Source organism: Stylophora pistillata, chromosome 1 (genome assembly GCF_964205215.1).
Source record: "Stylophora pistillata chromosome 1, jaStyPist1.2, whole genome shotgun sequence".
NCBI lineage: Eukaryota > Metazoa > Cnidaria > Anthozoa > Scleractinia > Pocilloporidae > Stylophora > Stylophora pistillata.
The window spans coordinates 36,338,755-36,352,914 of record NC_142519.1 but is presented as its reverse complement, the minus strand read 5'-3'; the positions used below and the strand labels follow the sequence as shown (position 1 = coordinate 36,352,914).

The following is a 14,160-nucleotide window of genomic DNA, read 5'->3' as shown; positions in this document are numbered from 1 at the left end:
TTTGTTGCTACCCGAGGTGTTAAGACCTCGTAGCTTCTTTTACCGTGGTAAATTACTTTAGGTTTTAATCGCTACATAAGAAAAATAGACCAAAATTAAAAATATTTTTCCGACGTTTTGAATTGCGAATTGGTTGTGGTAGTGTAGACGATTGCGGACCTATTTTTCTTTTCGCGCCATTCGAATGTTTCAACCCCAGTTTTCGCGCGATTTTCGTTAGCGAAGCAAAATCAAGGAGGACATTTGAAACACGGACGGTTTGGGCATTTTGTTCTCTTTGCTTCCTTCTTTGCTTGTAATGTGCTTGTTACCTTGACGATGAACTATTCATACGACGATTCTCGTGCCCTAAACTTGTGGCAGAGAATACATTTCAATACAGATTCATCAAATGATGCTTCCTCCAGAGCGGACGCCTGGCGAAGATTGTTGGTTCAACTTCAAACCTTGCGGAGGAGGTTGGCTAATACTTTCAATAATACCAAACTTAAATCTTTCTGTTGTGTAAAAGTGAACCTAACTCCTAGCTTCTTGTCCTGCAGTTCTGGTATTGGTGTGACCAAGACTAACAGGATACCAATCCACAGTTTGAACTTCCAAAGAGTCAGGATATACAATTTGAGAAAAAATATTCTGTGGATCCGTGACCTTTGGCGTATTTCAAATCTATTTCATTTCTTAAGACAGGAGTTTCTCAAAGCTAAATCTACTGAATTTTTTTTAAACCTTTTCGCTTACCCTTCTCTTGGCTAAGTTTTGATGTAAGTCTCTGATCTTGTATTTTTTCTGACAGAAATTGTTGACAGGTCTTGTTTTATTTGCAGTAAAAGGTTATCAAGCCAACTTTATACAAGGATGTTAGAGAAGTTTACAGGAAACTATTCTCAAATTGTAGACAATCAAAACCCTGACAAAGGTGCAAAGATATATTGTAATAATTTTTTTTGTAACTGTGCCAACTGGAGCTTTCTAAATACTTAAACATATAGGGCAACTGTAATGTAAACTCTCAAAAACCCAATGTGAAGGGAGCAAGCTGTTTATTTATTTACAAAGCACAGCACAGCACACTTTGAACTCATTTCAACTTACCATGTCCAATTGAGTTGTACAGAATGGAATTTAAACCTTGTACCTAACAATTCCAAATCTGTACCTAACTACTCAGCCATTTCTTTCTGTTAGTTAATTGAAAGCCTGAGTACTGGATTTGTCTTCATCTTCTTTGAGTTAAATTGGCACTGAGCTTTAAGATATTCAGGGGGAAACTTTACTCTTTGCTTTACCAATGAACTTAATATGTGTATGCTAACAGAAAAACTTGAGATAGTGAAGTGTAATTAAAATCATTGTCAAAGCTCAAAATAATTTATGATAACCATGATAATAGTTGATAAAATGAATTTAACAATTGGACAACCAAACAATGGCTCCTTATTTGATGCTTAAGGGTAGAATTAGAATTTGGAATGAATATTTTATGTAGGTAGTGAATTAGGAGTACCCGGAGAATACCAATAATGAGTTTGTGTATTACAGTCAAGACTTTTCTAATCAATCCATGAATTCCTTTGTTGCTTCAAGTTCATGAGATAGATGCTTTACTTCAATGTTGATTTTCCCAATTTTAAAATGGTATTTTGATAGACACCTTCCTTTCCTAGGCTTGAACAATTTTGCTGAATCCGTGTTAGCCCTTGCATCTGGCCATCATAATGGTAAGGTTAAAAGTTATTACTACACTGGGTTAAAATGATAGTGGACAGTCTCTTTTAAATGGTATACTTTAAGTGTATCTAACAGCAAACTCAAATTAACTAACTAATGCCAGTACCCAAATTTTCCATTTAGTGCTGCAACTACTTTGAAGATGAAGTTTAGATAACTCTGACCTGTCCTAGCCATGCCTTGTCAGCTAATTCAGACCTGTCCTTGAGTAATGAGAAGATTTTACTCTCATGCACAAATTTTTCTCATCTGGGCATCCTAGATTTCTAAAGCATGTGCATCTTGCTTTTCTGCCATCTGTAATGATACAATGATCAATTGTTCTTTGTAGAGAGTCAGGAATGGACCTCAGGTTTGTCCTTGGAAAGTTTGAAAAAGCTGCCCATTTATAATTCTCTCATGGTAGGTATGCTGAATAGCGTATTTTAACTGTATCTCTTTGTTTTTTAGTGACTATACTGAAATACCTTATTTTTCGTTTTGAGACTTTGCCCATATCCTAAAGGATTAGCCAAGGTCAGTCACAGGCTAGGTCAATGGTCAGTGAAATGCTGTGCCCATTGCTTAAAGCACCTAACAACCTGTTCTTCTTACAAAGAGGAAATTGAAGGGAACAACACTTAAGTCCAATCATTTATCCTTTTTGAAAATTCAGATGCAACAAAATCTATGTGCAGGGATTTCCTTTCTAAATTCATCTACAGGAGAGAGAGTTAACACTGGGGTGAGGGGGATAGCTCTGATTGCTATCTATTCAACATTTATTTCATTCAATATCCAGAAGGGTTCAGTGATAATTATTGTTTGTGACAAAAGATCTATAGAGAATGGCTATCCAAAAATGAAAACCTTTCATGGGACCCATGAACAAAACAATAAAGTGGTAAATTTACTGCACCTCCTGTAAGCCTGTTGATGGCCATGCATGAAGCCAGACTGGGCTGGTGTCAAATAAGACTATGCAAAAACAAGTTATGGGGTCTGTGTGGCCATAAAAATATTATTTGAATTATATTTTGGATGGTAAATTCACAATTTAAAAACGTGGGAGTTTAGATGATAAAAATTATTTTTGAACAGATTAACCTCTCAGATGCAATTGTATTATTGTTTAAATGTACCTTAATTAATTAATAACTTAAGGAATAATTCATCAACAGAACAACAAAAGAGAACTGCAGGAAGAGGAGCCTGTGCAGGCATCGGGTGTTCCTTTTACTGATTCACCCTCACACGATGATCAGTTACACAAGATTAATGTAAATCACTCTTCAGAGGGTGCACAACGTCTTAGTAAGAACCTGCAAGAAAACAGGATAAACGCCGATGGACAAGATTTGTCAAGTGAAGGGTTTTTGTTAACAAATAAATGGACGGAAAGCCAAGGAGTTATGTTAACTGGTGAAGATACTTCCAGAAAGGTGTTTGCAGTAAGCAAGATATGAAATCTGTATTTCTCGTGATCTACAGGGCAGTTTTATGTACCCAGTTATAATTTACATTTACATTTTTATTTGTTTTCTAAGACAGTGTAACATCTTGGGACAGTTCTCACTCATTTTCTTCATGAAAACCTTATTCAAATTTGTGTATTATGCTGATCTTTAAAATTCAATTCTCAGTGATATCCTGTAAATGCAGTTTTCTTCAATCATCTTAAAAAAAATCTGGAAAGAGGAAAAACCTAGGTAACAGTGCAGGCTGAGTAAGTCACTGATTCACTGGAGTATCTTTCAGGAAACGAGGACAGAAAAATCAATTCGGTTGCCACTTAGTTCAACAGGGCAGTGTGGAATGAAAAGGAAGGCAACAACTCCAAGTATGGATTAGTCATATAGCTTCTAAGTTTGTTAAAACTGATTTTAAGTTTTGATAAAGACAAACCTTATATGCATTACATTCTTTTCAAGTTGTACTTTATGTGATTTATTGTTTATTAAGTCAAGAAATGAAAGCATGTTTTTGTTGCCAGTGACAACTTTGAATATTAAAACTTTGAACCTGGGCATATCTTGATTGGTGAATAAAGGGGGTAAGTTTCTAAAGAAACTGTGGTGCTGCATCAGTGGGAGTAACAATTGGGGTTTGGTCAACTGAGTTAATAAGTAAATTGGCCACGGTTACGAGTTAAAAAGCTGATGTTTCCAGCATTAGCCCTTTGTCAGAGGGAAAGGACTAAGGCTCTGACAAAGGGCTAATGCTAAAGATCTCAGCTTTTAAACTCCTTTTACATTATCAACTCAGTTGATAAAACCCCCCAAAAGTCAATGTCTTGATTGGGTTTGGTTAACGTTTCTGTGTAACTAATCTTCACGAGACTTAAGTAAATAAAGGTCAGTCAGAGGGGTTTCAGATTTCTTTCAACACTCAGTGAAAACTGCTCTTAAAATCCATTTTTTCTTTTTTCAATTTAGGTGGAGATGGGATATATCAAGTTCATGGTCACCAAAATCCAGGGCAAAGGTTGTACCCAGATGGAACATCCAGCACAAGAGAATCAGCAACATCTTTGAGAAATAACAGTCACCCTACTTCTCATACCAGCAATTTTAATTTTTATCAAGTATGTGCCAATAACCTTTTGAAAAGCTAGTAATAGTTATTTCCAGGTCTGTTATCTTGAACATAATTGTACATCTCATAAACAGCTTTTCCCCTCAGGCTTAGAGAGGTTATATATGTGGGCCCAGTTGTTCAAAGAATGGATAACAGCATTCAATGGCTCAATAACTTTTCAAAAGAAAAATTGCTATCTGATTCATGTAGGGTGTTATCAAAATGTACTGCACTATCAACAGGCTAGAGATTTATGCAGCATATAGTGTTGTTATTCATTCGTTGAATGACTGGGGCCCAGCCTTTAGTGCAGTAATTGAGGTAATACCCAGTTTTTGCTTCATCCTGTACCACATTGCTGTAGATGATGTTGTGGTCTGTACACTGATTATGTTTATAAGTATTTCAAGGTGATGGAATCGTGGCATCTATTATGAATAATTCTTTACTGATTACTTTTCATTAAGGTTCTTATTTTCCTCTTTAGGGTTCTGACAAAAAATATACCAGAAATACCTCAGAAAACCAGCACAATTCTGACGATAGTGAGCAAGAAAGCAAAGCATCTTCCTATTTCATCACTGCAAAGCAAAAATTGGTAAGTTAAACCATTCATTACAACTCAGTAGTTTGGACAGAGCAAAATATCAAAACAAAATTTTTGTTTCAATTCTTGTCCTAGATGAGTTAAAGGGACAATTGTTTTTTTACACCATTGATTCTTTGATGTACAACCATTATAAGTTCCTGGTTAATGATTCATATATTGTATTATGGTAATGTTGCTTTCAGAACAATCTAAATAGGGTGTGCAATTGGGACAGGATTTATTGGAGAATTCTCTGGTAACCATGCAGAATTCTCTGGCAAACTTCAACGGACCATGTTGTTCTTGCTAAATTCTTGGTGAGAATCTTGCAAAAGCAATTGTTTTTGATGCACTTGATCACGTGGCTTCCATTCTAGTTCTGTACATTTGACTCCCTCTGAAGAGAGACCGTGTAACGGACACCTGGTAACCTACAGCTCTGTCAAGGGGCTAACACTAAAAAATGTCAGCTTGTAAAACTCTCTAGGGTGGCTAATTTGCATTATCAACTCAGTTGATAAATAGATCTTATTAGAAGTTTTGATGTGTAGTATCGCTGAGTATGTTTATGAGTTGTGACGTATTTTGACGAGCCTGTAGGGCAAGTCAAAATACAAACAACGAGTAAAAATACTTAGTGGTACTACACAACAAAACTTCTAAAAAGAGATTTATTATCCAACACGCCAAATTGTTATTTCAGTGCGGGGGAATTTTGCAGATATTTCTGGAGTACAAATATCACGTGATATACGAAGCACAATTGGATAAAATAGCGGGGCTCCCATGCGCGCATAGGGCAGAGCCCCATACCCATGGAATATTGTCAACCTCTTTTCGTTTGGTTGTCACGTGACTGACCGAGCGTACGTACGTATATACGTACGTGCCTTCAGATTGCACGCTTAGGGTAGGGGAGACTATCCAAACGAAGGTAGGGGTGTCTCAGGCGAGTCTTGGCATATGCACATCTTTTATGTTATCATTAATATTACGAACTTGGGAGCTCCGCTTTTAGGCTTGCCTAAATCTATATATTAAATCAAGTTCTCCAGTAAGAGCCTCTTTCCCCCTTTAGCCTGACCAAATGTGTTATGGGATGGTTAATCCTGTGATAGACTAACATCCAGCTCAATCAGGGAAAGGAGTAATACATGTATGCCTAGTTCCTTAAAACTTTATCCCCTAAGAGTGTCTGGTTTCAGTTTTCTCTGAGTGTTGAAAGAAATCTGAAATCCCTCTGACTGGCCTTTATTTACTTAATTCTCGTGAAGATTAGTTACACAGAAACGTTAACCAAACCCAATCAAGACATTAATTTTTGGGGGGTTTTATCAACTGAGTTGAAAATGTAAAAGGAGTTTAAAAGCTGAGATCTTTAGCATTAGCCCTTTGTCAGAGCCTTAGTCCTTTCCCTCTGACAAAGGGCTAATTTCTCCAGCAGTATCACCCATTAATCATGTATTTCATCTATAAAGGTCATGAGAATTAAGGAAATGATCGCCAGATTATCAAACAAATTTTCCTTGCCACACCCGTTTTAAATATAACGTAAACAGTGTGGAGAAGATTAATACTAATGTTTTGGTGTAAAGGTTAATGCTGCTGAAATCATGATGAGCTCTTAACTGGCGTGGAAGATTTCTTATCCCTTGTATCAGAAACAAATAAACAAAATAGTTTTATTGTACTTTGATTATTGGGAAAACTTCTTTTAACTGTAAGGTCGTGGCTCTCTGATGTCTGTTGTTACACTGGCTCATAACGAGATTGCATTGCTACAAATTTTAGTGTAAAAAACGACAAAAATAACGATCTTGTTCTTTAACTTTAAGGTCTTGGCTCTCTGATGTCTGTTGTTACACTGGTTCATAACGAGATTGCATTGCTACAAATTTTAGTATAAAAAAACGACAAAAATAACGATCTTGTTCTTTACAGATTCTGGATTCGAAAAAGAACTCCCATCATGATGGGTCTGTGAGGCAGGGGAGCATAAACAATTCAATGTATGGAAGCACGAGGAAAACACTGGGAACTAGGTTTGTGATCTTAAATAAATAGCAAGTAGGAAATGATTGATCAAACTTTTCGGCAGGTTTGGTACAATGGAGTTCTTTTATTTAGTAAAATGTGTCGAAGAAAGACAGCTTTGAGTCAGGTTATCTTGATATAACACCAAATTCTGGTACATAATTTGAAGGAATTAACATCTTGGGAGTTGATAAGGGCTAATGCGTGTAAGGAACAACTCAGTGATCATAACGCTGATTCCTTTAGAATGTAACTTTGTCATGTCACAATGATAAAATGACAAGAATAAAACAAACAAACAAATTCACCAAACATATTCACCAAACATGATGAGTGCTTAGGTCATGTGGACCTAGAGCAGGGTGACAATGACCAGTGATCAAGTGAAAACTACTTTCTTAAACATGGACTTTACAAGAGAACTAACGTAGCTCCATTCTCTGCCTTTAAAAGCACACACAACCCACAATTCCTCTATTCGCTCCGACGAAGGGCTAACGCTCGAAACGTCAGCTTTTGTAATCGTTGCGGTGGCCAATTTACCACTTCAACTTTGTTGATATATCCAAATCATAATGTAATCTGATCAAACTTGAAGAAGATTTAATGAGAATGTTACACGCTATAAACTGCAGATGTTGACCCTGTGTTTTGTTCCAGGCGAGGTCCAAGCAGGCAGTTCATCCCTCCGGTGTTAGATCGAGATGATGATGATGATGAATTACCGAGGTTAGTAAGTTTGTTGTAACTTAGATTATCACAATGGAAATGGAAAACCACAAGCCAAAACTGATTTTCTATTAGTCTGTGGCTAGTTAGCTACCGTTAGTGTCCAGCCCTGACCTTGCTGTGGTCCTTTTTACACTAGTTCTTTTCATTACAGTCCAACACTTCACAACACTTTTTAGAGAGGACTACGAGAAGAACAGCCTTTTCGGCAAAGTCCGTCGCTCGAGTGTAAAAAACATTAGCGCCAAAAAATGGTTGATGTTAGCGCGCCGCGTGGCGATGAGGATGAACACTTCTTATTGGGAATACGATCACGAAAAGAGATTGTGTCAATGCCTTCTCATATTTTTAAATGAATATGATATACTCTTCGTAATTTTCTTTTTTTCCAGGGGAAATGCTATGGCTGGTTATTCAAATCACAGTGGCAAGAATCAAAGTGGTAAAGTTGCCAGTGGTGATCCAGAAGTTGATGAAAGACTGAAAAATATTGAGCCAAAAATGATAGAACTAATAACCAACGAGGTACGATCAAAGTTAGCACAGTTATACACTGACAATGCATACGAGCTTCGTCCGATCAAAGTGCCCTAGCACATACAGTAAATCGTGTTTTCCGCTGGTGTTTATTGCTGCCTAAAGCTTTATTTCTATCACTTATGCTCTACAATGATGATTACAAAGGAGTTTGGTCGCCCCACGTCAACTTACAACAAGACTTTTCTTTCCAGCCTGGAAGAAGAAAAAAACAAAACAAAGCGAAACACAAACCACAGCGATCGAGTTGGTTTTAATAAATCACTTTTTTGATTAATGTTTTTCATGTTTTGTTTTCAGATTATGGATCATGGCCCACCATTATCTTGGGATGATATCGCAGGACTTGAATTTGCGAAGAATGTTATCAAGGAGATTGTTGTATGGCCCATGCTGAGACCGTGAGTGAATCAAAATATTTTGACGCTTCACGTTTTCAGACAGTTTTATGCAGAATGTTATTTTTGTAAGGATATCCTCAAGGCCTAGTGGTCTCACAGCAGTAGAATTGAATGGCGTTGTAGCAGTATGCCGACTGTCTTACTTTTTTCCCGTCACATCTGTAACGTTGTTGTGTACAAAGCATTTGGTAGTAATACAGCACTGTCCTAGTGTGATATGAATTGAATTCTGAGATTCTAATGATGGTATGTTGGAAGAAACGATTCTTTTGATGTAGCAGAGAAGATATAATAGACCACTTTCATAAATGGCTGCCGGATTAATGTTCTTTTGTTTAAATTTGAATTAGCCCTTCTGGCCTCGTTCTTCGGCACAAAATTCAAAAGAATACATTATCTCAAGCGACTTCAAAAAATCAAATTTAGATTGAGATGGAGTTTTCAGTGAGAACTGTTTCCAAGGTCACGACAATGGATAGACATAAATTTTTTGTTTCTCGGTGTAGTGACATTTTCAAGGGTTTGCGAGGACCACCGAAGGGTATCTTACTCTTTGGACCTCCAGGGACTGGTAAAACGTTAATCGGTGGGTATCAACTGTTTATTTTTCTGTTGCGCATGTGCCGATGTTTTGATTGTTACTATATTAAGCTGTTGTCTACTATTTATCACTAAAGATGCTTTGAGTCATGCTTGTGGAACAGCGAAAATTAACCTCCGCCTCTTTTCCTCTCCCTCCTCCCCCTGCCTTCAAGACAGCTTTCACCACCGGGTAACGCTTAATTGGGACAGAACGTATTCAGATACTGAATATGTATCTTTGTTTTAGGTAAATGTATAGCAAGTCAGTCAAAGGCTACTTTCTTTAGTATCAGCGCTTCGTCTCTCACATCAAAGTGGGTAAGTTGGTGCATGAGCAGGGGACGACCTCAGCGATATCAAATCCGTTTTTCATTTACCCAAAGGTGGTCACAAAAGGGCTTTGAAGAGGACCTACGGTTTGAGCCTCTTGAATAATGATTGCCTAAGGCTTCCAAGTTCATCATTGTCGATGTAGTAAAGTCTTCTCGATCCTAAGCCGTCATTGCTCTTCTTTAATTTATTATTGCAGTAATATTTGATAGTCTTCTTTATGTAGTTTTAGATAGTAAACAAACTAACTAATTTACATCCTCCTTTTAACAACTTATTCAAGGTTACCATAGACCAAAGTTAAATAATTTTTCTTTTTTGAAATACTATGAATTGTTTCCTTTGCTCTAGGTATCTCTTTATAAAAAGAGACCCAACATATAAGATGTATTGTAATATGTCTTTGCTGTTTTGTAGGTTGGTGAGGGCGAAAAGATGGTACGTGCACTGTTTGCTGTTGCCAGATGTCATCTGCCTGCTGTAATTTTCATCGACGAAATAGATTCACTGTTGTCGCAAAGAACGGATGGAGAGCACGATGCTTCGAGGAGAATTAAAACCGAATTTCTTGTACAGCTGGTAAGGGATGGAAGTGTTTAATGACTGGACTCTAATGAAGGCTTCCGCAAAGGTTGTCAAAACGTCAGTCACTGGTCCCGACACCCACACTGCTCTCACCCGGACGATCACACCACTCCATCAAACTCTGCAGATTCTTGTATTTGATTGTCCGGGTTATTCTATTTCGTTCCTGGGAAAGGTACTTTTTACTCTCGTAGTGCCTTTCTTCACCCAGAGTCAGGTATGAAATGTGTGCTGGCGAACTGTCAGGTTACTTGGACAAATTGTTGGACGCTGGGGTGGCCTAATATGGAAATGCACTTTAACTCTGCCTAAAGATGATCCTCATATTCTGCACTGAGAAACCAGAATCATCGGAGTGCATTTTGAGCTACATGCACGCGATTTATATATTTTTGAGATGCTGCAGTATAACTATGATAGCATTTTATTGCTTTGATAACATGTGATGTCCAGAAGAGTGTTGGTATGTATCAAATAATGTTTGCTGAAAGATAACGAAGCCAAACCTCAAAAACTCGTGCTTGTTTTAAGATTCCGCCAAATTGCTTTTGAACTCTTGAATAGAAGATAATTTTTTATTTAGCTGTGATGTTATCGTTGTAGAGTGTAATAGAGAGGTGGCTGACAGTATTGATTTTAATCTAGGATGGGGCTACAACGAATTCAGATGAAAGAATTTTGGTGGTTGGCGCTACGAACAGGTTAGTCAATCTCAAAAAGCTTTTCAAGTTGAAGTAATAGATACCTAAGAGTTTGAAGCCGTTGTATTAAGAACGCAATAGTGTCAAACAGCCATATATTTGCATCTAATATCCCGTTTCAAACCCCATGGTACTCTCAACTGGTACAGAGGGCTCACCTATCATACATGGGTAACCTGCAGTGGAATAATGAGTGGCAATACCCCTGATCGCTTCCGGATAAGAGAATTTGAAGAAGGTTGCGTCCTGTCTGTTGCTATGTCGTTAGAAAACCCAAGCTAAGTACACAGGTTTTCCACTGAGAAATGTTGTTATCGAGCGATTTTAACCCTTTACACCCTACTATTGGCATTTTTATTCTCCAATTTCATTCTCTCATGCATTAATTTATAGTCGTATCGAGTACTGCATTAGTTTATATTTTGGGCTGCCAGATTATGAAATAAAAAAGTTACAAAGAGCGCAAAATGCTGCGGCAAGGTTGATATTTATGGCTAGTAAATATTGTCACATTACTCCATTAGTTTTTAAACTTCACTGGCTGCCCATTCGTCAACGTATTTTATTTAAGATCCTTCTGATCACGTATAAGGCTGTTCATGGGCTTGCGCTTAATTATATACTAGAATTAATTAAGTTAAAGACCTCCGGAAGGTACAGATTACGATCTTGTAATGATGATCTATTACTGGAATTACCAAAAGGGAAGATGTACTCCACACTCGGTGACCGATCTTTTCAAACAGCCACACCAAAACTTTGGAATGTTGTTCCATATTATATTATAAATTCAAAATCGTTTAATCTTTTTAAAAAATATTTCAAGACGTATTTATTTAAAGAAGCTTTTAGTTGTTAGATATCGCATTAGATTAGATTATATATATTTTTGTACTTAAACTACACTATTATACATTTTTAGATATTTTATTTACACATGTTTAGCATATATATTATTTCATTATTAGATTTTTTCTTTTTCTATTTGTTGTTTTTTTTCAGTTAGATTTTTGTAACATTTTAGTTTCTGCGCTGATGAAAATGAATATTGATATTAGCGCAATATAAGTTAATATTCTTAATATTCTTAACAGTGTTCTCTTAACAATTCCTATCATACTGACAAGGAGAATTTGTTTGACAATCAGGAGCTTCTCAAATTCTTAATTCTAGGACGATACTGTGAAGAGAATTTAGTATCCACGGACTGTCAGCGGTTAACTAGTTAAGTAAAGGACGAAGGGACAACATCGAAACAATTTCATATTTCTATTGCTTTTCCAAGGCCTCAGGAGATTGATGAAGCCGCAAGACGTCGTTTAGTGAAAAGGCTTTACATTCCTCTCCCCGATGCTGGTGCACGTGAACAAATCATGCACAGTCTTCTGTCACAACAGAAATGTAGTCTCTCTCAAGAAGACGTCAACACCATAGTTCAGCACACACATGGTACCGTATGTGTTTGTAGACTGTGTGTAATACAAGAATGGTTAATGTGTTAAACATCCGACGTAATCTCGTTTCCTGAGAGAACACTTGCGAAGTTGAGACCGAATTTTAGTGTTGTGGGTGAAAGACTATGAACACGATTTAAAGGAGATATTTTGAGATAAAAGAAGCAAGAGATACCCTTAACAAAAGAAACGTTTCATAGTAGTTCGAAAACGTTGATTCAATTTTGGTCTGTGGTAAAGTAGACTGGACTTGCCCGTTGAAAAGGACATTGTAAATGAAAGACAACCTATAAGCTCGAAGGCGTACGAAATCAGCTGTCTTCCCGTCTACACTTCAGTAAATGGTCTTTTTGCATCCCATTTATGAATTCCTATCTCGAAATACTTTACTGACCTTTAGATCATATGATGCGCTCTATTTTAGGATATTCGGGCTCAGATATGGCGAATCTTTGTCGGGAAGCTGCCCTTGGACCAATCAGAAGTATTACTGATATTGAGTTTATTGACGCTGATCAGGTGTGAATTAAATCCTTCGTTTTAGCATGAATGGTGCCCGTCCCATCCTTTTCCACCCCTCTTGTTCATGAATTGCATTTCATGTAGCACTCAGTAATTTCATTATACCAAGTCATCATTAGCTCTCCCTAAACGCAGCATGGGCTACACAGCGATAGACAACGAACGCTTTTAAACATTTGTCACCAGCTTGGAATAAAGAACAATCTGAGTACTCCAAGAGGATTTGAATCCTAACTAGTTCAAATTTGGTGGTTAAATGGTCCACCGTCTGAACGACAGAGAACCTAATGGTGAGCCAGGACATACACTTACTCCATATTTGACAAGCATCCTACGCACTGCTGTACACGAAAAATCATTGGCAGGGTGATTTTTAGATACCTCAACACAGTCTTAAACAAAAGACTAAGTCAATGGTTAGATGTCAATGGAGTCATTTGGACTGGGTTGCCTTTGTCGTCTTTAGTAATCAGCCAATTACAGATCTCTGTACAGATATTGAATTTATTTGGTTAAACGAGAATTCGACTTGCTTTAATTCTTCCATCAAACATACCCTGCTTTCCTAAGGTAATTCTTGCTTCCAAATTAGTACATGAAGTAAACTTGTTCTGTTGTTTCCAGGTTCGACCGATTCTCTTTAAAGACTTTGACGAGGCTTTACATCAAGTACGCGCCAGTGTCTCCGAGAAAGATCTCGATTTGTACATTAAATGGAACAAATTGTATGGCAGTGGAACAAAATAAAACACTCTGTAGTTGTTTCCGTTTCACACAGGTTCACTTAAGAAGTTAGTGCAATTTGAACTTGAATCTGGAATTATCTCGACACAAAGCTTAATTTTTTTGGTTACCACTAAGCATTGTGGTAACCATGAACTAAGGCTGATTAAACTGTTTCACGTACAGCTGGGAAGATATAGAGCGTATACTGGCGTTGGTCAATAAAATTGAAGGAGTAACATTCCCATCGCAATACATCTGTTTTGTGAACAAGAAATGAACTCGGCTTTCACTATTATAGCAAATCCCTGTAGCAAATTGTTTGCCACAGGGATTAAAGAACTTATTGATTAACTGAATGCTCTCTTCGGTGACAAAGGACTCGCTTTTGTTTATGTGGGCTATTTTTAAAATTAGTCACTCGCGCAGTGTCAACAATCAGGAACTGCGATGCCAGTTTTACTATCGGTAGAAATTTTGCAGGTCAGGGGATGAGAACTCTTAAAATTGTTCGATGTATTGTGAATAGGACAAAGCTCTACTTGAAATGCCACTTGCTTGTAAATATTCTGGAAGACTAGTTGGCAGTTTTTTTTTTCTTTCTTTGGAAAATTTTCCCTTTTTAATTTGATTCTTTTTTTGCTCCAACGTTTTCGTGCCCACACACATTAACAGAACAGACGTTGAGT

At 37.3% G+C, this 14,160-nt stretch overlaps 1 protein-coding gene across 2 annotated transcripts; it reads left to right on the top strand.

Moving 5' to 3' along the window:
- The first annotated feature begins 206 nt into the window (after window positions 1–206).
- Window positions 207–13,521, top strand: LOC111336011 (fidgetin-like protein 1). 2 transcript variants are annotated; one of them, XM_088754042.1, is made up of 19 exons: window positions 207–458; window positions 825–916; window positions 1,665–1,718; window positions 2,060–2,130; window positions 2,889–3,149; window positions 3,466–3,547; window positions 4,143–4,291; window positions 4,772–4,882; window positions 6,815–6,915; window positions 7,568–7,636; window positions 8,029–8,161; window positions 8,474–8,574; window positions 9,081–9,160; window positions 9,404–9,474; window positions 9,904–10,065; window positions 10,717–10,772; window positions 12,058–12,221; window positions 12,651–12,745; window positions 13,373–13,521. In XM_088754042.1, exons 1-19 carry the CDS (start codon window positions 319–321, stop codon window positions 13,493–13,495), a joined length of 2,115 nt encoding a protein of 704 aa, XP_088610168.1. In that variant the 5' UTR covers window positions 207–318; the 3' UTR covers window positions 13,496–13,521. The 2 variants fall into 2 exon arrangements, with proteins under 2 accessions (XP_088610168.1, XP_022797763.2); XM_022942028.2 differs by having other exon boundaries at window positions 2,889–3,158.
- Window positions 13,522–14,160: the final 639 nt, after the last annotated feature.